General features: G+C 42.8%; 1 protein-coding gene across 1 annotated transcript in view; it reads left to right on the forward strand.

Annotated features, from left to right (window-relative positions):
- Positions 1-1,023: 1,023 nt before the first annotated feature.
- clic4 (chloride intracellular channel 4) overlaps positions 1,024-26,220 on the forward strand; it is a 53,537-nt gene continuing 28,340 nt past the window's right edge. The window contains exon 1 of the mRNA XM_083791545.1: positions 1,024-1,536. Within this exon, the coding sequence (XP_083647671.1) occupies positions 1,468-1,536 (69 nt within the window). The 5' untranslated portion in view covers positions 1,024-1,467. The remainder of the gene's footprint in view (positions 1,537-26,220) is intronic.

Genomic DNA, 26,220 nt, shown 5'->3' on the forward strand with positions numbered 1-26,220 from the left:
CATGCGCATACCCTCTATATTCAGCCTTTAGTGAATATAGGAAACTATAGCACAAACTTTAAATTCCTTTTGACAATGAATGGAGAATTTTACGTTTGTCTTTTACAACGTGATGATGTACGATGGTAAGAGCGCCTCACTTCTCACGGGTGTGATTTAGTTATTTAGTTTTTTTCTGATCCCTGTGACCAAATCTATCCATATCGGGGTGCTTGGCACAAAACGTACGTCTGAGAAGAACCACTGCCCTGTGGAACCGTCAAGAACCTGGGTCAGGGGTTCCTCTGGTGGGGAACCTGAACTATTCATATAAAGCCATGTTCTCTTCCAGTTCCAGCATAGCCTTCGTCTATACTAGCTTCAGGTTTCATCTAACCTTGTGTCCCCAAGCTTTCCACCTCAGAGGAAAGGGTTTCATCTAGCATTAGAGCTATGGACCAGAGCTACTACTATACTACACTGTCAATACTAAAGCGGTGGTTTCACTTTTCAACCAGTGGTCCTTGAGCCTACTTCCAAGTGCTCTCCAGCTAAATGGAGAGTTGGTAATGGTAACCACGTGGACCCTTATTTATAGACCTTTAACTTTTCAGAGTGAAACCAAATGGACCCATTTCATTAGATTTAAATAAATTATTGTTAAATATCTGCATTAATGCATTTACAAGAAGTCTACACATACACAATTAAGAGCAATAATTGTTATTTTGATTGATCAACGTTTTCCTGTTAGTCCAAATGGCACATGATCAATTCAATACAGCATGACATGGACAAAATCGTATCCAACGACAACAGAATATTCTAAAGTTTTGAGCCTGAGAGGTTGAATGATGTCATCAAATGGTGGTCCGTGGCTCAAATGCAGAGTAACTAATGGGACCACCTTGATACCAAAATGGTTGAAAACAACCACTGTACTACAGAATATAACACAGCTCCATCCAGCCACTAGCCAGGCATCCATCCATCCTCCCTACAAACCGTATGCTCCTCAGACCCTGCCCACATTTGAGTGTTTGCTCTCTGCCGATGACATCACAGCCTTGAATATTCCCGTTGCTTCTTCTTCCCCTCCTGCTCTGAAAAAGCTTTGGCTGAACAATGATTCTGTAGCAGCCTCGGCTCACTGTGGAACAACAGCCTTCTGCAAGCCGTTTGCGACTTTGCGTTTCTGATCCGTGAGGTACAACAAGAAGAAGGACTCTACTTTGCTGTCCGCTTTCGATTGTTTTTCACCCCTCCTCCGTGCCTTTTCATCTCGTGTGGGAATCGAGGCGAGTTTTTGCAGCTGCTGGTGGTGGTTCGTTCCTGGGGGGAAAAAATAAAACGGTTTTGAACGGTGGAGAGACAAGGAGGGGGGACCATACTGAAGAAGACGGGCGTGGTAGCAAAACAAAAAGAACGAAAAAAAGGACTGATTTTGCTGGCAAAACTTTTCAAGAAAGTATAGCCTAACATTTTAGAATGTCTCTGTCGGTGCCACAGAACGGAATAAAGGCGGATAACGAACCCGTTATCGAGCTTTTTGTCAAGGTAAGAGAAAGTCCGCACCATGGACAACTTTGATTTTCAGTTTTTTTGTTCATTTCTGTGTTTATTGATTTTATTCGATCAAATTGATGCGAATGTCATGTGAGTGGTTTGCCTCACAGGAGGAGACAAACAAATGTATCAGTATATAGCTACACTGACTACACACGAGGTCGTTACTAATGCTTTGTTTTTATTCAATAGTTGACTTTATTTTTAATCCCTGTGTTCACCTTAAATGAACCGAATTACCTTTTTTATAGTTGAAATGTCCTTGAGATGTAATAATAAGTATAACCTTACGGACTGTTCAGTGATATATTGCCATGTGGACCCAGCTCTCTCTCTCTCTGCAGTGTCACTATTCTCTCTAGTATCAGGGCGGATGCGCCACTTCTTCTCCCTGGTCGTATTAAAATTAATTACCACCATAATAATAACCAGTTCACAGCTGGCCGCTGGTTTCGTTGTTGTTACAAGTGTTTGTTGTTACAATGTTGTCCTGGTGGTAACCCTTGGTAACAGTTGATTTCTTTGATCTTCTGAGTGGGGTGGGTATAATCACGGTGATATTTCTAATGTAGCGGGCGGCTCAGCCCATACAGTGTCCACGCGACGTGGAGTTCCGCCCTGATAGGATAGGAGAAGGAATAGCGAAATATCCTTAGATTTAGTCTCGTGGATGTATTTTATTTTTTAATCGATTCAGAATGAAAGACGAGAGAGTCTATATAAGGTCCAAATGATTCAACAGAAGCCATTAACAGTTTGCAGAATTACAGTACATTTCAAGTACAACTCAATGCAAAAACTGTTAACTGTGAGTGGACGACAAGTCAACCATAAAGCATTTCACTTGTTAACAACAGGGCCCACCATTTTCAATTCATCATAACATTTAGAGACGTAGGAATATAGCCAAAAACAGGAAATCATCATTAGAGGAGGGAAAAAAGGGGGAAAAACACATAGGCCTACAGTGGGGGGGGGGGGGGGGGGGGAAAGGGTCAGTCAGTCACATCATGATCACTGATGCATCCACAGCGATAGCTTTAGGGAGGTTGGTGGGTCCTTAGGACTAGAATGGACCACTAGCTCTGGTCCATACTAGCCTAGAAGTCCTGACCAAGGCTATATGGACCAGAGCTAGTGGGTGACTGACTAGCAGATCAAGTCCGCAATCATCCGCAACAATGAAAAAGAGGAAAGATATCTACTAAGTTTTATATAGACAATTAACTTAGAAGAGGATATAGTAACACGTGCCTCGTCGTCATCACACATCCCTGTGATCTGACACCGTGGAAGGCTATATGTCAACAAAGGTGACCACCTCCCTAAAGCTGATCCTGTATATGGTTTCATTGTGATCATGATTGACATTGACATTGACATTGAACTAAATGTTATGATGAATTGAAAACGGTGGACCCGATCTTGTAAACAAGTGTAATGCAATGTATGGTGTCGGGGTTTAATAGGGTTACTGTCCACTCACAGTTAACAGTTTTTTGTATTGAGTAGCTGTGCTCGAAATGTGCTGTAATTCTGCATACTGTTAAATAATAAATACTTAAATCGATCAGTGAGAGCATCTTGTCGTAGCGTGAGTATAACCAGGTGGTGGTGCTTGCTTTCCTGCCACACAGACAGAGCAGGACTCAATGGAGTGGTGGTGATGGTGATGATGACGATGATGATGAGGAGGAGGATGTTTTCCTTTCTGCACTGCAGCCTGTTGCTTTGCAGCGCGGGAAAATGGCAGAAGAAAGAACAGGGAGGAGAGGGGAGGGGTTGGGACTTGGGACCCCGCTAAGGGGGGGGCGAATGGGAGGGGGTTTATGGTGGCCTGAATTCAATTAAAAGATTGGGAGAGGGGAGGGGTGGGGGCATTGGTTCTGCAATCTCTGCATCCAACCTTTTGAGTGTAGAGTTGTAGATGGGCTTACAATACAATAATTATTACGTTGTACCTCGGAAAGAGAACCATAAACACATTCTGACCTGAGATCAGATTCATACGAGGTTTCCCCTGGACACACACTGGTCTGATTGACCCATTCTGACCTGAGATCAGATTCTAAAAAATGTCAGTCGTTCTTCGATTTTTCAAAAAATAGCAGACCTACTAGCTCATATCGCGCCACTCGGTGGCGCGATATGAGCTAGTAGATCTGCTATTTTTCAATAGCTAAAGCATAACATGATGCCGACACCAAAATGGGTGCCCGGTCAGAATGGGTTAATACATTGTTTTACATTCAGTCAGTGTCATTTTGTCCCATTTTTCTTTTGTGCATGTTCTTCTCACATCCTGTAGGTTGGGACCATACTGGTGTATACTATAATATAAGCCAGTGGTTCCCAAACTTTTTCATTAATTGGTGTCAATTTGCCCAAATTGACACTATTTAGCCCGCGGACCCCCATTTGAAAAGATAATGTCAGGGGCCCGCCACGCGAGAAGATGTTTACAAATGGACCCATTTAGGGTCCATTTGGTTCAATTTGTACACTCAGAGTTACAGACCCGTAAAGGTCCATTACGTTCCAAAATATAATTTAGCTGGGGACCCCCTGGAACTCCCTTGTGGGACCCCCCCGCCGGACCCCACTTTGGGAACCACTGCTATGAAGCAATGAAGCCAGGTCTTTTATCTTTTGTTATTGCTTCCTGACACTTTGGAGAATTCCAGTCATTCCATTCCATTCCCCGTTTGGCCATTGAACGAGAAGCTTTTCTTTTTATTGCTCCTGTTGACTCTGCAGTGGTCAGACCCCGACAAGACTGGTGACTCAGTTTGGCCCCCCGACCAGCTGACTTTGTTCTAAAAAGGCACGACAACGGAGGCCGTTGGTGAGGTGGGTCGGCTCACTCGCGAGGCGCTTACAGCAGTGGTTCTCAACCTGCGGGGGGGGGGTCCCCACGTGATTTTTGGGAGGGGGGTGTCAATTTATAATATTAAGAGAAACTAATAGAATACGCACGTCACTTAGGTAGAGGTGCTGGGTTCAAAAGTATAGCATCAGAAAAAGAGAAAAGAACCCGCACATCTCATCTGCTCCAAAATCTGGTCAAACTGACTTTGACCAGAGGTTTGCAGTGACGCGAAATGATATCCTCACTAAAATGAGAGAGAGGAGTCAAGAGGACACAGTCATGTCACCCTCCGGGGGGGGGGGGTCCTGGGATGTAATACTGTACTCGTTACTGTACTGACTGTACTGTCCAACGTCGTTGAAGTATAGGACTCATGAACTGTCCCTTTGGACCCATCTTTCGGGGGGGTGGGGTTCAATCACTGCCTGAAAAAAGGCTCTCTTACCACCAGCCTGTGGGGTTCACACATGTGCTCGGCGTCATCATTGTCCCTGCTGCCCCTCCCTTCACATCATGTGTGCTCAGCCTGAGTGCCGGCGCTTGTATGTATGTATGTGTGTGTGTGTGTACAGTACACACAGACCTTCTAATGTGCACCTGTGTATGTGTGCATGTACGTACGTACGTACGTACATACATGCGTACGTCTAAAGTAGCTGCTATCTGCCCCGCTGTGCAGAAGCGGCTGACACGACTGCATCCATTATTGATGCCCCCCAGGTTTTGTTCCCACCGTGGCGCGTCAAAAGCACAGTTACAGGAGGAGACAATGGTTGGCATTGGGGTTGCCATAGGCAGCCTGCTGTGTGACCGTGGTGGCCCCTGTTAGCCAGCTGATAACACACTCTGTGTGCTCATGTACGTATACGCACTGGGACTGTCTCTCAACTCAAGCTGCCTCGTCGACACACCTGAGTTTTAGCGCTCGGCAATGAAGGTTGACGAGTAAAGTAGCTGACGCTTAGGTGAATTCTGCACCCCTGGAAGAGGGCCTTTGAATTCACAGAGATTTGTTTTTGTTTTGTTCACATTCCTGAGCCAATAATCTGATGACCGGCAGTGGTTCCCTGTTTCCAGTTCCGAACCAACTTTTAACCCATTTTGGGCAGGAACCCCTTTTGGTATTAGCATTATGTTATTATTATTATGAAAAATGGCAGTTCTACAAGCTGCTATTGGTCTGCTATTTTTGAAAAACGATTGACATAGAAACATAGCTTTTTCAGAAAACTGTCAGGATGTAGAAGACATTTTTAGAATCTGATCTCGGGTCAGAATGTGTTAAGCTTCTAATCTGAACCAATTCATTTTCAATGGAAAGTAACACTCTGAACTGGTCCAATATTGGTGAGTTTAGTTGGGGGGGGGGGGGCAGGGGGGGGGATAAATAACTGAACCGGTTCAACCTGGCACTCTCCATAGGTAACCTCGCCTCACCAGGCTTTCCACCTCGGAGGAAAGCCTCAAACCGGAAGAATAACAACTAACTACCCTTCTGGGCACAGGTCTCCACCAGGATAGGAATGTAGGACATTGCAGCTTGCCTTCATCTGGTGGTTGGATAAAAGGGCAACAAAAGTAAATTATCCACAGATCCGTGCAGTTAGAGGTAAAACACTTTTCGGCCAGTTATAGCGCTACCTTGAGGCTGAGTTGAAATTGTTCATGTGGCATTTCGTCCTCGGCCTAGTGGGAATGTGCGTGCACACTTTCACGGAAATCACGCGATGTGTTCATGATTTGCAGCATTTTGTTTGAAACTGAGCACTCCTGTGAACTTTGGAAGCCAATCTTAACCAATCAGGATGGAGTCTGAGAAATCTGAAAGACCGGTTTCGTTGAATTGCTCTAGAGAGACTGTGTACCAATTTGCGCGATGTTTGGACAAAATCTGTAGGTGTACTGTGCAAAAACTTGTTTTGCACAAAGCGGCCTCCTGGTGGCGCTATAACAGGCCGTTCTGGAAAGTTTGGGGCAGAGGTTCATCGTTGGCATCTAGGGAGTGTGTGTGCAAAATTTGGCATCGACCGGGTTAACGGTGGCCGAGATTAGCTGCTCACGGACGGACACACGGACGGACGGACGGACGGAGTGCAAAACATACTCTCCCCCCATGCCTTCGGCCTGGTGGAGACAATAAAAGCTCTCATAGCCTGTAGCTTTTATTGAGAAAAATCGGTTTGATGGAAAAGGAACTTCCGGAAGATTGATGACTACAAAACAATACTACAACATGACGTAGCGATATCATCCGCTCCCGACCGGTTCACAAACCCGAAATGGAACGGTGCCCAGGCTACTCCATAGGTAATCACTGCTCGTCATCAAATTATTGGCTTAGGAATGTGGCAAAAACTGAGGGGTTGAACTATCTCTTTCAAACGAGCCACCTTGTTTACAAGCTGAGTGGTTTGCGCTATCATAAGAATGAGTGGAGCTCATACAAGGCTTGAGTATGGTGGAAGGGGTTCACCAAATATTACCCAAACTTGTTTGGAACTTGGAAGTCCATTTTGGACCCCCACCCCCTCTCTCTCTTGAGCAGCCGCGGCGATTTGGAAATTGCAGTAGTTCATTTTGTAATTTTGATGTTTTGTATTGCATTTTGATTCTTTTTTAGTCACGCCTAGCGTTGAGGCAAATGTCGTTCTTCCATCTCACACAAGTCGACCAAGGGACTCGAGAGGGGAATGGTGTAAGGAGAGAAGAGCATGTGATCTTGTAGAATGATTGACATGATGTCACCTGATCACTTTTCATTGTGAAACCGCCCCGGGGCCCCTGTCTGTGTGCTGTAGACGGAGGGTTTCCTCAAACTGTTTTTGACATCCTTACACGGGTACTTTTATAGAACCTTACAGTCGTATACGGTAAATATTTAAATCTTTCAGCCTGGGCCATGGCTCAGTGGTCCAGGCACCTTGGCTGGTGGTAATCCAGTCTGGCAGTGTGCCGCGGGTTCGACTCTCGAAATAATAACGTCATACTTGACATTTTACCACTTGACGCCCAGCATCCCTTTTTATGGGGGGGGGGGGGAACATTCACCAAAAATAGCAGATCTACAGTACAAGCTCGCAAGTCGCGACGCATCACAACATGACGACGCATCACAACATGACGTGTAGATGGGCTGTTTTTGACGAGGAGGTTTATACATTTTTTTCACTTAATTTTTATCGATGAAAAGACGATACGGAAAAAGGAGAAAAGGACTAAAACAAGGCTGCATTATTCATATTACAAGATGCATTCATTGAAATCCTCATGCATGATATATCGCTAGGCTGAAAGAAGAGATCCCACTTTTTTTTTTTACTAAGTGGTTAAACGGAAGTGATATTGATATAAATTCGCCCACTTTGAGAAACCCTGCTGTGGACACAGGGTGTCCGCTTTACTTATCATTTATTATCACACCGGCCCATTCTCCTAACTCTAGTCTATATACGTGAGCTAAACGACGTCCACCCACATTCTCTGCCTTATTTTAGATTCCGTCGCATTATGCTATGCTTTAAGCTATTGAAAAATAGCAGATCTACAAGCCCAAAATAGCAGACCTACAAGCTTGTAGCGCGCCACTCGGTGGCGCGCTACGAGCTTGTAGGTCTGCTATTTTTTTGAAAAATCGAAGAACCACTGACACAGAAACACAGCTTTTTCAGAAAACTGTCGGGATGTAGAAGACATTTTTAGACTCTGATCTCGGGTCAGAACGGTAAACTGTCGGGATGTAGAAGACATTTTTAGACTCTGATCTCGGGTCAGAACGGTAAACTGTCAGGATCAGGGGGGCAGTCAGCCAGATATTTCGTGAAGCCTCATTTGAAATCGGTAGTTCATATAATGGCCTGTTGTGGCGCTGGACTGGACCCAAAAAGCCCCATAGCTCCATAGAGGCCCATGTATTTTGGCCCAACTTCACCTAGACTGTATTACCTTAATAAACATGGTCATGAATACTTTCTTCTTCCAGTTACTAGTTTAAAGTCTCATTTCTAATGTCATAATATTCTTTTTGGAAAATTATGGTCCCATTAATTAAAAAAATGACCATAAAGTCGCGTATGTTCTGAGGGGCGTGGCTACCGTTACGGTCTATGATCGGGATTCCCCTCCCACTCAAGAGTCTTCTCCTCCCACTCGAGTCAAAATAAAAACCAACGGAGAAGAAGGGGGGAAGTCCCGCCTCGTTGTCTGGGCAGCCAATGACCAGCTGGTATACAAAACGGAGCCAGCCAATGGCCAGCTGGTACCAAAAGATGGCGACTTACGGCGACTTACATCAGGAATTAGCATATCATTACAGGCTTCATTTTACGTTCATGTTAGACCCGGGGAACGCTTTGTCCATATTTTTTACAGTCTTTGGTCAGGATGTAGAAGACATCTTTAGAATCTGATCTCGGGTCAGAACGGGGGTTAAACCCAGTTTTCACGTACTCAGAAAACCACCGAGTGTCTTCCTGACCTGATCCTGAAAAGCTGCTCCGACGAGGCATTTCCTCTCGCCTCAGATCTCGGAGAACGGATCACTCGGATCAGCCGCTGTGGGATGCGTGTCGGTGGTGGATGACTAAACGAGTCTTATTTTAAGACTTAACCCATTCTGAACGGGCACCCATTTTGGCATCGGCATCATGTCATGCTTTAGCTATTGAAAAATAGCAGAGCCCTCCTATGAGACACAGACTGAGTAGAAAGAAATCGTGCCATTTTATCATGATTATTAGTGAGGACCTATTATATGAAGATAGGTTGAAAAGTGGTGAAGTGGCCCTTTAACATGTCAAGGGCTAGAGACCCTAGAGCCGGTACTGGTGGGGGGGTGGTTGTCTGTGTGTTTGTGCAAGTCTCCCCCCTGACACAATCTATAGCGGTTGCTATGGAGATAGAGCCCAGTAACATACCGCTCGAGCGGGCTCGCTCAACAAAGCAGAGCTGTAGTCATTTTGGTGATTGGATTGACCCCTGATGACCTCTCAAGACTTAAAGCTGAGTCACTGTCGCTGACGTCTCTCTCTCTCTCTCTGCTCTCTCTGAAGGAAGGAAGACGTGAAGTGAGTGTCTAGTGGAAGTTAAAAGTGTCAAAGAACGGTGAGATCTTGAAAGGATCTGTCTGATGGTTTTGTTCTGTTCTAAGAGCTTAGAAAGTAAGGTTTATGGTCGTGTGATGATGTGATTGAGTCATTGTCTTGCCACTTTTTTTATATTCAGCTATTCGTGAATACAGGAAACTTCGTCTACCAAATTCCCATTGACAAATGTATGGAGAATTACGTCATGTTGAGTGGCGCGCTACGAGCTTGTAGGTCTGCTATTTTCAAAAATCGAGAACGACTGACACAGAAACATAGCTTTTCAGAAAACCGTCAGGATGTTAGACATTTGTAGAATCTGATCTCGGGTCAGAATGGGTTCAATGGTTTACTCGTAGGAGTTCACAGTTGTATCTGAGGATAATGGGTTTTTTTTATCAATGTTTTTTGGCAGTTCTTGCTTCATTTGTTATACAAGTGTAGACCGAAAGGAAACCGACAGACACGAGTTAGAACCCGGGTCCTCCTGGCGTCTCATATAAGAGCATGTTGTCTGCGTATATACTATAGTTAGTTATACTAATGGTATGAGCCGCCAGGCCAACCCAGAGGCTAACGTTTGGTGGTGTTTATTGAAGCTAAGCTATTGGTTTGGCACAGACATGGCATCTAGCCGAAGTATTAACTAGTTTCCTGAATAGCAGGACCTTGCTCCGACTGCCTGCGTGTCAGTCGGACGAATTTGCCTCTTGTTTGCATGTTGCTTTTTTTTTCTCTCAAAAAGGTTTAACTTTTTTCCCTTGGGTGATATTCTAAGCAGCCGAGAGCTGTCTGTGCTTTTTTTTTTAATTATTTTATAGGGAAATCAATACAGCAGTTTATTTTTCACAAGCAGTCTAGCACTATAAGCACTGCTGCTGTCAGCATGGTGTGTTATGCCGGGACAAAGATTAACCCATCTGAACGGGCACCCATTTTGGTGTTAGCATCATGTTATGCTTAGCTATTAAAAAATAGCAGATCTACAAGCTCATATCGCGCCACCGAGTGGCGCGATACGAGCTTGTAGGTCTGCTATTTTTGAAAAATCGAAGAACGACTGACATTTTTTTTAATCTGATCTCAGGTCAGAATGGGTTGATCAGACCAGTGTGTGTCCCAGTGGAAACCTCGTATGAATCTGATCTCGGGTCAGAGTGGTTAATTGACTTTCAGATGGTAGGACTCTGTGGACTCTTTGATGCAACTAGCCTCATGATACTTGCATCCATATAACCGACTGTTTGGACTGGGCTTCTATAGTAAAGACCCAAGACCAACCAATCTGACAATGTAGCCTATATACCAAGACTGAGTAGGATTTAAGCCTGCATTCCATGACATGAATAAAACATCATTTTTGTAAGAAGAGCGATCGCCGGTCACACTATGACAGCCGATGTGGAACAGTTGGGGGCAGAGGTTCTTCTTTGGCCTCCAGGGAGTGTGCAATGTGCATGCAAAGTTTCACGCGGTTTCGACCTAACCGCGCCAGAGATTAGCTGCTCACGGAAATCTGCCAGTTATAGTGCTAATTTGAGGGCAATTTGAAAAAAATGTAGTGTGGCATTTCTTCCTCTGCCAGTGAAATGTTCGTACGAACTGCAAAGTTTCACGGCAATTGGACCCTGCATTCATGATTTGAGCACTTTTGTCCAAATATGTTGAGGGGCGAGAAGAACTGGGGGGGGGGGGGTGGGGGGGGGGGGGGGATAGCGTGTTCCCTCCACATGTGTTCCCCCCCCCCCCCCCCCCCCCCCCCTAGTGAGGCTCTTAATTGTCAGTTGAAAGAAGCTGGTGGCTTGACCGCTCGGCTACATACCAATTCCTACACGGGTTGTGTTTATAAACACTCCCCCCGGGCAAGTTAAGTTTACTGAGGTTAAGGTTGGCGTTAGGTTAGGTTTAGGTATAGTTTTCTCGAGGTTAAGGTTAGGGTTAGGTTTAGGTATAGTTTTACTGAGGTTAAGGTTAGGTTTAGGTTTAGGTATAGTTTTCTCGAGGTTAAGGTTAGGAGAAACAGGCACGCCGTAGTGACATAATACACGCGCGCGCACGGGTCGCACACACACACACACACACACACAGCAGCAGGTCTTCCAATGATCCATTGGTCGGCGGTTAAGGTTAGGGTTAGGTTTAGGTATAGTTTTCTCGAGGTTAAGGTTAGGTTAGGTTTAGGTATAGTTTTCTTGAGGTTAAGGTTAGGGTTAGGTTTAGGTATAGTTTTACTGAGGTTAAGGTTAGGGTTAGGTTTAGGTATAGTTTTACTGAGGTTAAGGTTAGGGTTAGGGTTAGGTTTAGGTATAGTTTTACTGAGGTTAAGGTTAGGGTTAGGGTTAGGTTTAGGTATAGTTTTACTGAGGTTAAGGTTAGGGTTAGGTTTAGGTATAGTTTTACTGAGGTTAAGGTTAGGGTTAGGGTTCGGTTTAGGTATAGTTTTACTGAGGTTAAGGTTAGGGTTAGGTTTAGGTATAGTTTTACTGAGGTTAAGGTTAGGGTTAGGGTTCGGTTTAGGTATAGTTTTACTGAGGTTAAGGTTAAGGTTAGGGTTAGGTTTAGGTATAGTTTTACTGAGGTTAAGGTTAGGGTTAGGTTTAGGTATAGTTTTACTGAGGTTAAGGTTAGGGTTAGGGTTAGGTTTAGGTATAGTTTTACTGAGGTTAAGGTTAGGGTTAGGGTTAGACTGTCAATCACAGCGACTGGCCAATCACAGCGCGTCGACTGCACACAACCCGTGATATATATACACAAAATAATATATATATATATATGGGAGTGGGCAGGACGAATTAATTATTAGTTATTAGAAATACTGTTCCATGTATATCTGAATAAGAATGTGACGTATGATGCGTTTAAAAAAAATGACACTTTATTGAGATGCCTAACTTCTAATAAAATAGGTAGCACTTTACAATAATGACCCGTTATAAAGCATTTATAAACGTTTATAAGCAGTTTGTAGACTATTAACAAATCATTATTAACCTGTTTGTTGACATTCGTAAATGATTATTAAAACCGTTATAACTATGTTTACAAATCATTTATAAGGTATTAGTAAGTAGTAAACTATTCATTAATAAGCCATTTATATACATCTGTAAATGATTATTAAATCATTTGTAATGACCCCATGATAAAGCATTTATAAACGTTTATAAGCAGTTTGTAGACTATTAACAAATCATTAACAACCTGCTTGTTTACATTTGTAAATGATTACTAAAACCTTTATAACAAATTTACAAATAATTTATAAAGTATTAGTAAGTAGTAAAACTATTCATGAATAAGCCATGTATAATACATCTGTAAATGATTATTAAATCATTTGTAACTGATGTTATATAATATATACAAGCTATTTGTATATTTGGGAAATGTGTTTGTTCATGTTTAACATATACTTTGTAAAACATTCCTAAAATATCTATAAATCCTTAGTACATGTTATTAAGTGTAGGAGGACAGTCATACTCGGATACGAGTGACCGCCGATGATGATGAAAGTGACGACAGTTCATCATTTACAACTGTCTGTTAATGTTTGTTCATGTTTAACATATGCTTTGTAAAACATTCCTAAAACATATATAAATCCTTAGTACATGTTATTAAGGTCCCTATAGTAAAGTGACGACAGTTCATAATTTACAACTGTCTGTTAATGTTTGTTCATGTTTAACATATGCTTTGTAAAACATTCCTAAAACATATATAAATCCTTAGTACATGTTATTAAGGTCCCTATAGTAAAGTGACGACAGTTCATAATTTACAACTGTCTGTTAATGTTTGTTCATGTTTAACATATGCTTTGTAAAACATTCCTAAAATATCTATAAATCCTTAGTACATGTTATTAAGGTGCCTATAGTAAAGTGACGACAGTTCATAATTTACAACTGTCTGTTAATGTGTTTGTTCATGTTTAACCCTACATCATTTTATGTTGAAGATGTTGTGTTGCATTGTGGGTAATCCTCAGTACAGAGGAACTCCATACTGAGGGTAAGATGGTCTCCTGTTTGCTCAGGCACAAACAAATTAATTACAAACATCTAAGCTTCATATAAGTGGCCAGATATGCACTCATGTTTACATAGTGTTATTCAGTAACATTCGTTTTTGTATGACATGGTATCATATGACATTGTTTATTTAATTGTTTGGAAAACGGTTAGCATGTTAGCTAGCTGTTAGCTGTGCTGTGTAGCCTGTGTTACATGAGAATTCACTGACACTCCATGTAAGTGAATTCTCAAAAACGAATGTTACTGAATAACACTATGTAAACATGAGTGCATATCTGGCCACTTATATGAAGCATAGATGTTTGTAATTAATTTGTTTGTGCCTGAGCAAACAGGAGACCATCTTACCCTCAGTATGGAGTTCCTCTGTACTGAGGATTACCCACAATGCAACACAACATCTTCAACATAAAATGATGTAGGGTTAAACATGAACAAACATTAACAGACAGTTGTAAATTATGAACCCTACATAATTTTATGTTGAAGATGTTGTGTTGCATTGTGGGTAATCCTCAGTACAGAGGAACTCCATACTGAGGGTAAGATGGTCTCCTGTTTGCTCAGGCACAAACAAATTAATTACAAACATCTATGCTTCATATAAGTGGCCAGATATGCACTCATGTTTACATAGTGTTATTCAGTAACATTCGTTTTTGAAAATTCACTTACATGGAGTGTCAGTGAATTATCATGTAACACAGGCTACACAGCACAGCTAACAGCTGTGCTAACAGCTAGCTAACATGCTAACCGTTTTTCAAACAATTGAATAAACAATGTCATATGATACCATGTCATACAAAAACAAATGTTACTGAATAACACTATGTAAACATGAGTGCATATCTGGCCACTTATATGAAGCTTAGATGTTTGTAATTAATTTGTTTGTGCCTGAGCAAACAGGAGACCATCTTACCCTCAGTATGGAGTTCCTCTGTACTGAGGATTACCCACAAAGCAACACAACATCTTCAACATAAAATGATGTAGGGTTAAACATGAACAAACATTAACAGACAGTTGTAAATGATGAACTGTCATCACTTTACTATAGGGACCTTAATAACATGTACTAAGGATTTATATACGTTTTAGGAATGTTTTACAAAGCATATGTTAAACATGAACAAACATTAACAGACAGTTGTAAATTATGAACTGTCGTCACTTTACTATAGGGACCTTAATAACATGTACTAAGGATTTATATATGTTTTAGGAATGTTTTACAAAGCATATGTTAAACATGAACAAACATTAACAGACAGTTGTAAATTATGAACTGTCGTCACTTTACTATAGGGACCTTAATAACATGTACTAAGGATTTATATATGTTTTAGGAATGTTTTACAAAGCATATGTTAAACATGAACAAACATTAACAGACAGTTGTAAATTATGAACTGTCGTCACTTTACTATAGGGACCTTAATAACATGTACTAAGGATTTATATACGTTTTAGGAATGTTTTACAAAGCATATGTTAAACATGAACAAACATTAACAGACAGTTGTAAATTATGAACTGTCGTCACTTTACTATAGGGACCTTAATAACATGTACTAAGGATTTATATATGTTTTAGGAATGTTTTACAAAGCATATGTTAAACATGAACAAACATTAACAGACAGTTGTAAATTATGAACTGTCGTCACTTTACTATAGGGACCTTAATAACATGTACTAAGGATTTATATATGTTTTAGGAATGTTTTACAAAGCATATGTTAAACATGAACAAACATTAACAGACAGTTGTAAATTATGAACTGTCGTCACTTTACTATAGGGACCTTAATAACATGTACTAAAGATTTATATATGTTTTAGGAATGTTTTACAAAGCATATGTTAAACATGAACAAACATTAACAGACAGTTGTAAATTATGAACTGTCGTCACTTTACTATAGGGACCTTAATAACATGTACTAAGGATTTATATATGTTTTAGGAATGTTTTACAAAGCATATGTTAAACATGAACAAACATTAACAGACAGTTGTAAATTATGAACTGTCGTCACTTTACTATAGGGACCTTAATAACATGTACTAAGGATTTATATATGTTTTAGGAATGTTTACAAAGCATATGTTAAACATGAACAAACATTAACAGACAGTTGTAAATTATGAACTGTCGTCACTTTACTATAGGGACCTTAATAACATGTACTAAGGATTTATATATGTTTTAGGAATGTTTTACAAAGCATATGTTAAACATGAACAAACATTAACAGACAGTTGTTAAATTATGAACTGTCGTCACTTTACTATAGGGACCTTAATAACATGTACTAAGGATTTATATATGTTTTAGGAATGTTTTACAAAGCATATGTTAAACATGAACAAACATTAACAGACAGTTGTAAATTATGAACTGTCGTCACTTTACTATAGGGACCTTAATAACATGTACTAAGGATTTATATATGTTTTAGGAATGTTTTACAAAGCATATGTTAAACATGAGCAAACATTAACAGACAGTTGTAAATTATGAACTGTCGTCACTTTACTATAGGGACCTTAATAACATGTACTAAGGATTTATATATGTTTTAGGAATGTTTTACAAAGCATATGTTAAACATGAACAAACATTAACAGACAGTTGTAAATGATGAACTGTCGTCACTTTCATCATCATCGGCGGTCACTTCGTATCCGAGTATGACTGTCGTCCTCCACTTAATAACATGTACTAAGGATTTATAGATATTTTAGGAATGTTTTACAAAGTATATGTTAAACATGAACAAACACATTTCCCAAATATACAAATAGCTTGTATATATTATATAACATCAGTTACAAATGATTTAATAATCATTTACAGATGTATTATACATGGCTTATTCATGAATAGTTTTACTACTTACTAATACTTTATAAATTATTTGTAAATTTGTTATAAAGGTTTTAGTAATCATTTACAAATGTAAACAAGCAGGTTGTTAATGATTTGTTAATAGTCTACAAACTGCTTATAAACGTTTATAAATGCTTTATCATGGGGTCATTACAAATGATTTAATAATCATTTACAGATGTATATAAATGGCTTATTAATGAATAGTTTACTACTTACTAATACCTTATAAATGATTTGTAACCATAGTTATAACGGTTTTAATAATCATTCACGAATGTCAACAAACAGGTTATAATGATTTGTTAATAGTCTACAAACTGCTTATAAACGTTTATAAATGCTTTATAACGGGTCATTATTGTAAAGTGCTACCAAATTATGAATGAAGAAATATGAAAAAAAAAAAAAGAACGGGCCACTCCTGCAAAACTCTGGAAGCCAATCTTCCATTAGGATGGAATATGAAAGATCTGACTTGATCACATGACGATAAACATCGTTATAGCAGCTGGTTAGGTTTAGGTTTAGGTATAGTTTTACTGAGGTTAAGGTTAGGGTTAGGGTTCGGTTTAGGTATAGTTTTCTTGAGGTTAAGGTTAGGTTTAGGTATAGTTTTACTGAGGTTAAGGTTAGGGTTAGTTTAGGTATAGTTTTACTGAGGTTAAGGTTAGGGTTAGGTTTAGGTATAGTTTTACTGAGGTTAAGGTTAGGGTTAGGGTTCGGTTTAGGTATAGTTTTACTGAGGTTAAGGTTAGGGTTAGGGTTCGGTTTAGGTATAGTTTTACTGAGGTTAAGGTTAGGGTTAGGGTTCGGTTTAGGTATAGTTTTACTGAGGTTAAGGTTAGGGTTAGGTTTAGGTATAGTTTTACTGAGGTTAAGGTTAGGGTTAGGGTTCGGTTTAGGTATAGTTTTACTGAGGTTAAGGTTAAGGTTAGGGTTAGGTTTAGGTATAGTTTTACTGAGGTTAGGTTAGGGTTAGGGTTCGGTTTAGGTATAGTTTTACTGAGGTTAAGGTTAAGGTTAGGGTTAGGTTTAGGTATAGTTTTACTGAGGTTAAGGTTAGGGTTAGGGTTAGACTGTCAATCACAGCGACTGGCCAATCACAGCGCGTCGACTGCACACAACCCGTGATATATATACACAAAAATAATATATATATATATATGGGAGTGGGCAGGACGAATTAATTATTAGTTATTAGAAATACTGTTCCATATATCTGAATAAGAATGTGACGTATGATGCGTTTAAAAAAAATGACACTTTATTGAGATGCCTAACTTCTAATAAAAATATGAATGAAGAAATATTAAAAAAATTAAAGTACGGGCCACTCCTGCAAACTCTGGAAGCCTGAATCTTCCATTAGGATGGAATATGAAAGATCTGACTTGATCACATGACGATAAACATCGTTATAGCAGCTGTTTAGGTGTTCTCCCTGCTCTGCTATAGAGCACCGAAGTCTGACGTCACTTTCAGTAGAGGGCGTCAGTCCCCAGGTTCATGTATTTTTTTTAGTTGCCTTGAAATCGCCATAGGAGGATTTTTAGATTGCTTCATATAAGAACTGTGTTTGAAAAATAAACATGTCACCCCGGCCGCTTCACTCTTATGGATATGAAGAATCAACTGACTGAGAGAAAACGCTAATGTTACTGCTGCTGAATTAGTTACATTTTCGCCAGAAGCAGACTGTATCATATATGAGTGACTGACTGTCGCAAACGATACAGAGACACCTCCCTGACAATAACGCAGAGACAGCTCGTTTATTTTTGGACCACAACGCTTATAGTAGACGATATTAGATCAACCCATGTTATTCTCCATAGAGAAATTACTTCCGCGAACCAGGGGGAATCGAAGGGATGAGCGAGTTACGTCAGGACTTCGGTGCTCTCTTGAGAAACGTATATCCGGTTGTAAGGCAGGCTCCCTGCTGGATGGCTAGTGCCTAGTGGTATCGCTAAGTATATATATATATAGTAGGGCTTAATGGGATGGTAGAGAGAGAGGGTGAGGCTGATTTCATATTCATTTCAGAAAGCTCGTCCAACTTCCACAGCCGTTATTGCTTGTACGTTATTGGACGTGGCAACGCCATGCCGTCCAGGAGGAAGAGGCCTGATGGAAGAGGCTCTCTTTCGGGGTCAGTGGTCCTGTTGTTAACCCATTCTGACCTGAGATCAGGTTCTAAAAATGTCTTCTACATCCTGACAGTTTTCCATTCTGACCCGAGATCAGATTCTAAAAATGTCTTTCTACGTCAGTCGCTACGTCAGTTGGGTTATAGGTTCAGGGTTTTGGGGAGGGTGTCTGACTAACGGGGAAACCATGCAAGGCACTGACCTCATGCTCATCGGGAGCACTTCGGGGGTTCAGAGTCTCGCTCAAGGACACTTCTGACACTAACTCTGGTGGGACCGCTGGGATGATCGAACTGGGAACCATTCGGTTCACACAAGCGGCCACTCTACCCCTGATTCACTGCCGCCCCCAGCTTACAGAGATGGACGTGTGTTTGTGTGTGTGTGTGTGTGTGTGTGGTGTTCTGAGACTTTGGAGAGGTGGGCCTGACATGGAGAAGATATAGCATATTCAGGGGATTGGTGTGTTTTTATACTTTAAGGGCTGCATAACGGAGATCTCCCCCTCCCTCCCTCCCTCCCTCCCAGCAGAGAAACAAGCCTTTGAGAGCTTCTACCCTATAGCTCTCTGTCACATCACCTCCACCCATGACCCAGGCCCGCAGCCCCAGAAATGTCTGTGTGTGTGTGGTGTGTAACTCAATCGCTCACAACAACACGATCCTCTCTGCTTATGTTTCACGCGCGGCGCTGCGTTCTTTGTATACACTAGGTAATACTGCAGTAAAATGAGCTACGTGAACTCCGCTGTGGGGAGAGACGGCTAGCGTATAGATAACCCCGGATGATGGACTGTCTCATCGTAGTACTAGTAGCGTAGACTAGCCCATTCTGAATGGGAACCCATTTTGGCGTCAGCATCATGTTATGCTTTAGCTATTGAAAAATAGCAGATCTACAAGCTCATAGCGCGCCACCGAGTGGCGCGCTACGAGCTTGTAGGTCTGCTATTTTAGAAAAATCGAAGAGCGACTGACATAGAAGATTTTTTTTTAAATCTGATCTCAGGTCAGAATGGAAAACTGTCAGGATGTAGAAGACAATTTTAGAATCTGATCTCAGGTCAGAATGGAAAACTGTCAGGATGTAGAAGACAATTTTAGAATCTGATCTCAGGTCAGAATGGGCTAGGGGATAGGGTTCGGGTGGCAGCAGCAAACAACGGCCTGACTCATGGCTCTGTCGGGGATACGTACTGTACTGTACTGTACAGTACGCACACGTACTGTACAGTATACGTTCAACCTGAAGATACCACACGTATCTGTCATATATGCTTTGTTTTAGCCAGTAAAAAAAAAAACGATAGCAGACCTGCTGAAGCTGAGAGAACGGTCAAAACAAATGTGTTCGTGCACGAGCTGTTTGCTCAAGTGTTTGGCACCGTTTTCCTATATACTTTCCTTCAAGTTAGCAAGCAGAAGGCTCATTCATTTGTATGTGGCAGGAGCAGAGCAGTACCCCCCCCCCCCCCCCCCCCAACCCCCCGCCCCCCCAGTCCAGAGTGGCTTTGGAAGGGAAGGTCAAGGAAGGGGGGGGGGCACAAGTCTGGCATGTGTCCAGAGACAGTCCTGCAGTCCAACCAAAATGGTCCGCTCTGAACGAGCGATGGGGGGGCCGCACGTGTTTTGTTGTTTTGTGAGGACTCCATCATGTGTGACAGCTGTCGACACGTTGACTTCTCCTTGGGGGGGGGGGGGGGGGGGGGGGGCAGGAGGGAGAGAGGAGGGGGTGGGGGACTGGGGTGTGGGGGGGGGGGTGACAAAGTTCGATTCAGTTTGATTCAACGCCTTGATCGTTCCGTGAGAGACTTTGATTTGTGCAGTGAGGCTTTAAAGAGCTTCCTTTTGTCAGACGACCACTTTCGACGGGGTAATGGGGCTCCTGCAAAACTGCATGTTCTTTACTTTTCTTTAGAGTATATACTATTCTTAAGAGTGGTCGAGGATGTGAACAAAAGGAGGAGGTGCGCGTGTGTGTGTGTGTGTGCGTGCGTGCGTGCGTACGTGCGCACATGATAAAGTCTTGAGTGCACATGTCTGCCGTTATAGTCACCAGCCTGGGCTCTGTGTGTGTGTGTGTGTGTGTGTGTGTGTGTGTGTGTGTGTGTGTGTGTGCGTGCGTGTGCGCTGTGTGTGCGTTGTTGGTGTCAGCCTTACTCACAGTAGCTGGTTGGTTCATGTCGCTCATCTTCAAATCATCACCCACCCAAAAATTCTCCCACACAACAAACTAAAGTCTCTCTGTGTGTGTGTGTGTGTGTGTGTGTGTTTTCATCTCCATCACTGTATTCCTCTCCATGGCATCCGTTCTCTAACTTAGCAGCGGCATTATGTCATGGCTGTATTCTGTTTATCCAGTAGCGTTTCATCATTCCATCCATTTTGAACCACAGTGGAAGGCCTGTGCTGTGTGTGTGTGTGTGTGTGTCTGTGTGTGTGTGTGTGTGTGTCTGTGTGTGTGTGTGTGTGTGAGCCTGGAAGCCTGGAGGTTTCCAGGGCATGACGTGGGCCTGAGTCACACGGTCCCACACCAGGGATGTGATGCGTTTTCCTCTGGGTCTGACCGACTCCTCCTCCTCCCACACATTCCCGTCTGTGACTGTGTGGTCAGACCGAAAGACCCCGCCACGCCCGGGGGGGAGGGGGGGTGAAAAAAGTAAAAAAAAAAATGTAATTGCAAAATTATGCTAAATGACGAGTTAACCCATTCTGACCTGAGATCAGATTCATACGAGGTTTCCGCCGGACACACACTGGTCTGATGAACCCATTCTGACCTGAGATCAGATTCTAAAAAATGTCAAGTCGCTCTTCGATTTTTCAAAAAATAGCAGACCTACAAGCTCGTATCGCGCCACTCGGTGGCGCGATATGAGCTTGTAGATCTGCTATTTTTCAATAGGTAAAGCACGACATGATGCTAACACCAAAATGGGTGCCCGGTCAGAATGGGTTAAAATGCATTCAAACTACAACATAACATGTACACTACACACGCAAATATTTTGCGTGCTGGACTACCCATCTCTTTCATAGAGTACTGACAAGAATGGCTTGATCAGAAAAACCCACTGTAAACTTCGGACACCGTTATTATGTTCACTACTACCCAGCGCAGTCCAAAGTTTCACTTAAAAAAAAAAAAAAAAATCCATTCAAAGTTTTCTGAAAAACCTCATTATGTCCGAAAACTGTTACTTTTACGGATTCAAAAATCTTCAAAAAAAAAAGTAGCAGATCTACAAGCTCAAAGGGCGTCAATTCGCGGCACGTTTTGGAGCTTGCGAATCTGCTACTTTTGTGATGCTATTATTGTGTGACGCTGTAGTGTGATCACGAGTAGGGCGTTCATATAACCCATTCTGAACGGGGAAACCCATTTTGGTGTCGGCATCATGTCATGCTTTAGCTATTGAAAAATAGCAGATCTACAAGCTCATATCGCGCCACCGTGTGGCGCGATACGAGCTTGTATAGGTCTGCTATTTTTGAATAATCGAAGAACGACTGACATTTTTAGAATCTGATCTCAGGTCAGAATGGGGTTAATCAGACCAGTGTGTGTCCAGTGGAAACCTCGTATGAATCTGATCTCGGGTCAGGTGCAGCGCCATTGAAATACGACAACTCCGTTCACTGCACGGGGCCAGTCTTCTACATAGACTTCTATTGCTGAAGTGCTAGTATATAGGCGAAGAGTGACAATGTCCTGGGCCGAAGTCGGCAGAATGCGCACTGGACTCGGGCAACAGCCCAGCTTTATAATGATCTTAAATTCCTTTATTTTAAATCGTTTTTTTTTTTAATATATATTTTTTATCCCACGATTTTGTAACCCATTTTTTCACCCCTGTGTCAATCATCTAATGTGATCCTGGGCTCTACACACCTCCGCCAACCTAGGAGAGCAACGGACTTAACTCATGCTTCCTTCATGCTTGAGTGTCCAAGTTGCTCCTTTACACCTGACAGGGGGGGGGAGTTTCCCTGGTTGGACGTATAGCGCGTGGAAGGAACACGTTATTCCAACCAGTTCCTTTCCCCTCCATCAGGCACCCCGGCTGGCCAGGGGGGAGGCAGTTTAGAGACCAGGATTACTGCATGTTTTTGTGAGGGTACCTACCTAGGAGACACGGGGAGAACATGCAAACTCCACACAGAAAGGCCCTTTCGCCAACCCCCGCCTTCGGGTATGGGCACTGATGACGCGGAGGAGGAAACACGCCGCCAGCACCCACAGCGCCCCGAGCGGGAATCGAACCCAGGACCTTCTAGCTGTGAGGCGACAGCACTACCAACTGTGCCACCGTGCCCCTTTAAATCGTTTTTTTTTAAGTAACGGTACACAACATAAACATTACAGAGACTTTAGTTGTCACTGTGCAATACTTTAACCCATTCTGCGCAGGGAACCCCTTTTGGTGTTGGCATCACGTTATGCTTTAGCTATTTAAAAAAATAGCAGACCTATACAAGTTCATAGCGCGCCACCGAGTGGCGCGCTACGAGCTTGTATAGGTCTGCTATTTTGAAAAATCGAAGAGCGACTGACATAGAAGACTTTTTTTTTTTTAGAATCTGATCTCAGGTCAGAATGGAAAACTGGTCAGGATGTAGAAGACATTTTTTTTTAGAATCTGATCTCAGGTCAGAATGGGTTAAAACGGTAGTCATGTTGCACACATGCCTGAAATTGCTGATAATTGCAACTCGCAGCTTGTAACTCTCCAGGGCTGCACGAACGGTTTTCTGACCCCACAATGGTGCTATATACTCTACTCTTATCAGCTATATGGCTCTGGTATAGGTGTAACCAGTCTAAATGGGTTCATGGTTTCACCCTCGGCCCAACACAGTAAACCAATAAATGCAGTCTAGATCTATAGCTGACTTATCCATGACTGACTTATCCTCTCTGCTCTCTCTATAGCCACAGTCTTGGCCTTGGCCTCACACACACACACACACACACCCACCCAGCAGCCTTGCCCTGTCTGTCTGCATGCTTGTCCAGCAAACGCAGAGAGAGAGAGAGAGAGAGGGTGTGTGTGTTAACGTGACGTTTCCATGGGCCTCCTCCTCCTCCTCCTCCTCCTCCTCCTCCCAGACGACATTCCTGCCGTGTCCCCGAGCGGGAGGAAGAAAGCCGTTCGCTCGCGACTAGAGCCTTATTCGGTCAAAGCTTGGCCTGAACTTTCCGAGCAGCAGCCCACCCAATTTAGAACGTGTATAGTTTGTGTGTGTGCGTGCGTGCTCAAGCCTTGTCATGGTACTAAAATTAGGTCATGCCAGAAGAGGCCTTATAGACCGAGAACAGTGGCCAAACAATATCTATTGTGTATCTTTAGCTAGCTAATCTATAGCTAAGCACTGGTGACTTTTGATCACCGCGTGCGGGAGTCAAGGGGCGGCGGTTTCAGATATTACGAGCGCTCTTTAAAAAAATGAGTTGCATCCGTATAGCTGAAACTTTGGTTGCGTTAGTTCTGGGAGAAAAAAAAACAAAACGTTGCAACAAACTGCAGGGAGCGGTGGACATTTTTATTTGCCCCGGTGATAAAAAAAAAAAGTTACAGGCCAGTTCCAACGTGAGGCATTGCACCTTTGTGCCCTATTAAAATCCACACACGGCTGGATGGATGTTCTGCATGTGAGAGAACACTGCAGTGTCATCGTCGCCAGACTCATTAGCTATAACTAAGACCCGGTGCAATCGGCGTGCGCGGGGGCCAGTCGATACACACACACACACACACCGGCGTGCACGCACAGTCGCACACACACACACACACACACACACACACGCACGCTGAATGTTATCCAAGTTAGAGTGGAAGTGATGAGGCATGACCTCACCAGTGGAGTGTGTGTGCACGCGTGTTCGTCCCCCTGCTAGCTGTGTGAGCTTCCATTGTTGGGTGGTGGTGGTGGGTGGTGGTGGTGGTGGTGGTGGTGGGGCCGTCCTGTCCTGTCCTGGACAGTGAAGCCCCTGATAATAACTTCCCTTGACTCTTGGGGTGACTCACACTCTCCCGGCCGGGCCACCATGCAGACTGTGTGTGTGTGTGTGTGTGTGTGTGTGTGTGTGTGTGTGTGTGTGTGGTGTTTATTGATTCATGTTCCCGGAGAGACGGTGTAATCAGCAGTCAGCTGTTATGAGAACGTTTTTCCCATAAGGGTGAGATGTCGCAGCTTCTCTCTCTCTCTCTCTCTCTCTCTCTCTCTCTCTCTCTCTCTCTCTCCTCTCCCCTCTCTCTCTCTCTCTGCGGAAGATGATGCAACAACTCGGCAAGCACTTGGTAGTTTTCACAGCGGCCAATGGAACGTCGGGAAGGAACACAAGGGCGTTCCCGAACGGGCACAACGACCACTGAATCACCGTCTCGTGCGTGTGTTCATTGGAAAACGTCCATTAACGTCCACCACCACCACACCTCGACCCGATTTCCCGACCTTATAACCCATTCTGAACGGGGAACCCATTTTGGTGTCGGCGTCATGTCATGCTTTAGCTATTGAAAAACAGCAGATCTACAAGCTCGTAGCGCGCCACCGAGTGGCGCGCTACGAGCTTGTAGGTCTGCTATTTTTGCAAAAATCGAAAGAACGACTGACATTTTTTTTTTTAGAATCTGATCTCGGGTCAGAATGGGTCAATCGGACCAGTGTGTGTGTCCTAGTGGAAAACCTCGTATGAATCTGATCTCGGGTCAGAATGGGATAAGGTTGCCGCCGTCCCAAAATAGGTTTCTTATGCCTCACTTTGGGGTGTTTTATTGGGGGGTGGGGGTGGTGACGTGGTCCGAAACAAAAAGAGCTCTGTGTTGTGAATGTACAGTGTGCTCTGCTGCTGAGGGAGCCATGCTGCGTAGCACTGGAACAACAATAATAATAATGACACTTCACTTATGAGGCCTTAGCTTCTTCTAAGTTCCCAAAGTGGGGGTACCAGGGGGGCGTCCTTGAGGGAGTTCCAGGGGTCCCCAGCTAAATGATAGTTTGAAACCAAATGGACCTTTTTTATGGGTCTGTATAACTCTGAGAGTGTATAGTAAATTAACTACGAGCTTGTAGGTCTGCTATTTTTGAAAAATCGAAGAACGACTTTTTTTTTTTTTTAGAATCTGATCTCAGGTCAGAATGGTTATAATCAGACCAGTGTGTGTCCAGTGGAAACCTCGTATGAATCTGATCTCAGGTCAGAATGGGTTAAAAAGGGTCCAAAGTGTTGTAGGTCTGCAGGTTTGCCAGGCAGGCGACAGGCCCGATTCTACAAATGCCTGCTAAACCAGTAGTTCTTTCAAGATTCTCCGGAAATGTTCAAAAGCTCAGTGTGAGCTTGTATATATATATCTGCTATTTTTGAATAGCCAACTCTCTAAAGCCAACATCTAAAATGACACGGAGGTTTTCCTGGTTTTAACCCATTCTGAACTGAGATCAGATTCACACGAGGTTTCCATGGACACACACTGGTCTGATGAACCCATTCTGACCTGAGATCAGATTCTAAAAAATGTCAGTCGTTCTTCGATTTTTAAAAAATAGCAGACCTACAAGCGTAGCGCGCCACGCGCTACGAGCTTGTAGATCTGCTATTTTCCAATAGCTAAAGCATAACATGATGCTAA

Source organism: Protomyctophum parallelum, assembly GCF_964188405.1.
Source record: "Protomyctophum parallelum genome assembly, chromosome: 20".
Classification (NCBI taxonomy): domain Eukaryota; kingdom Metazoa; phylum Chordata; class Actinopteri; order Myctophiformes; family Myctophidae; genus Protomyctophum; species Protomyctophum parallelum.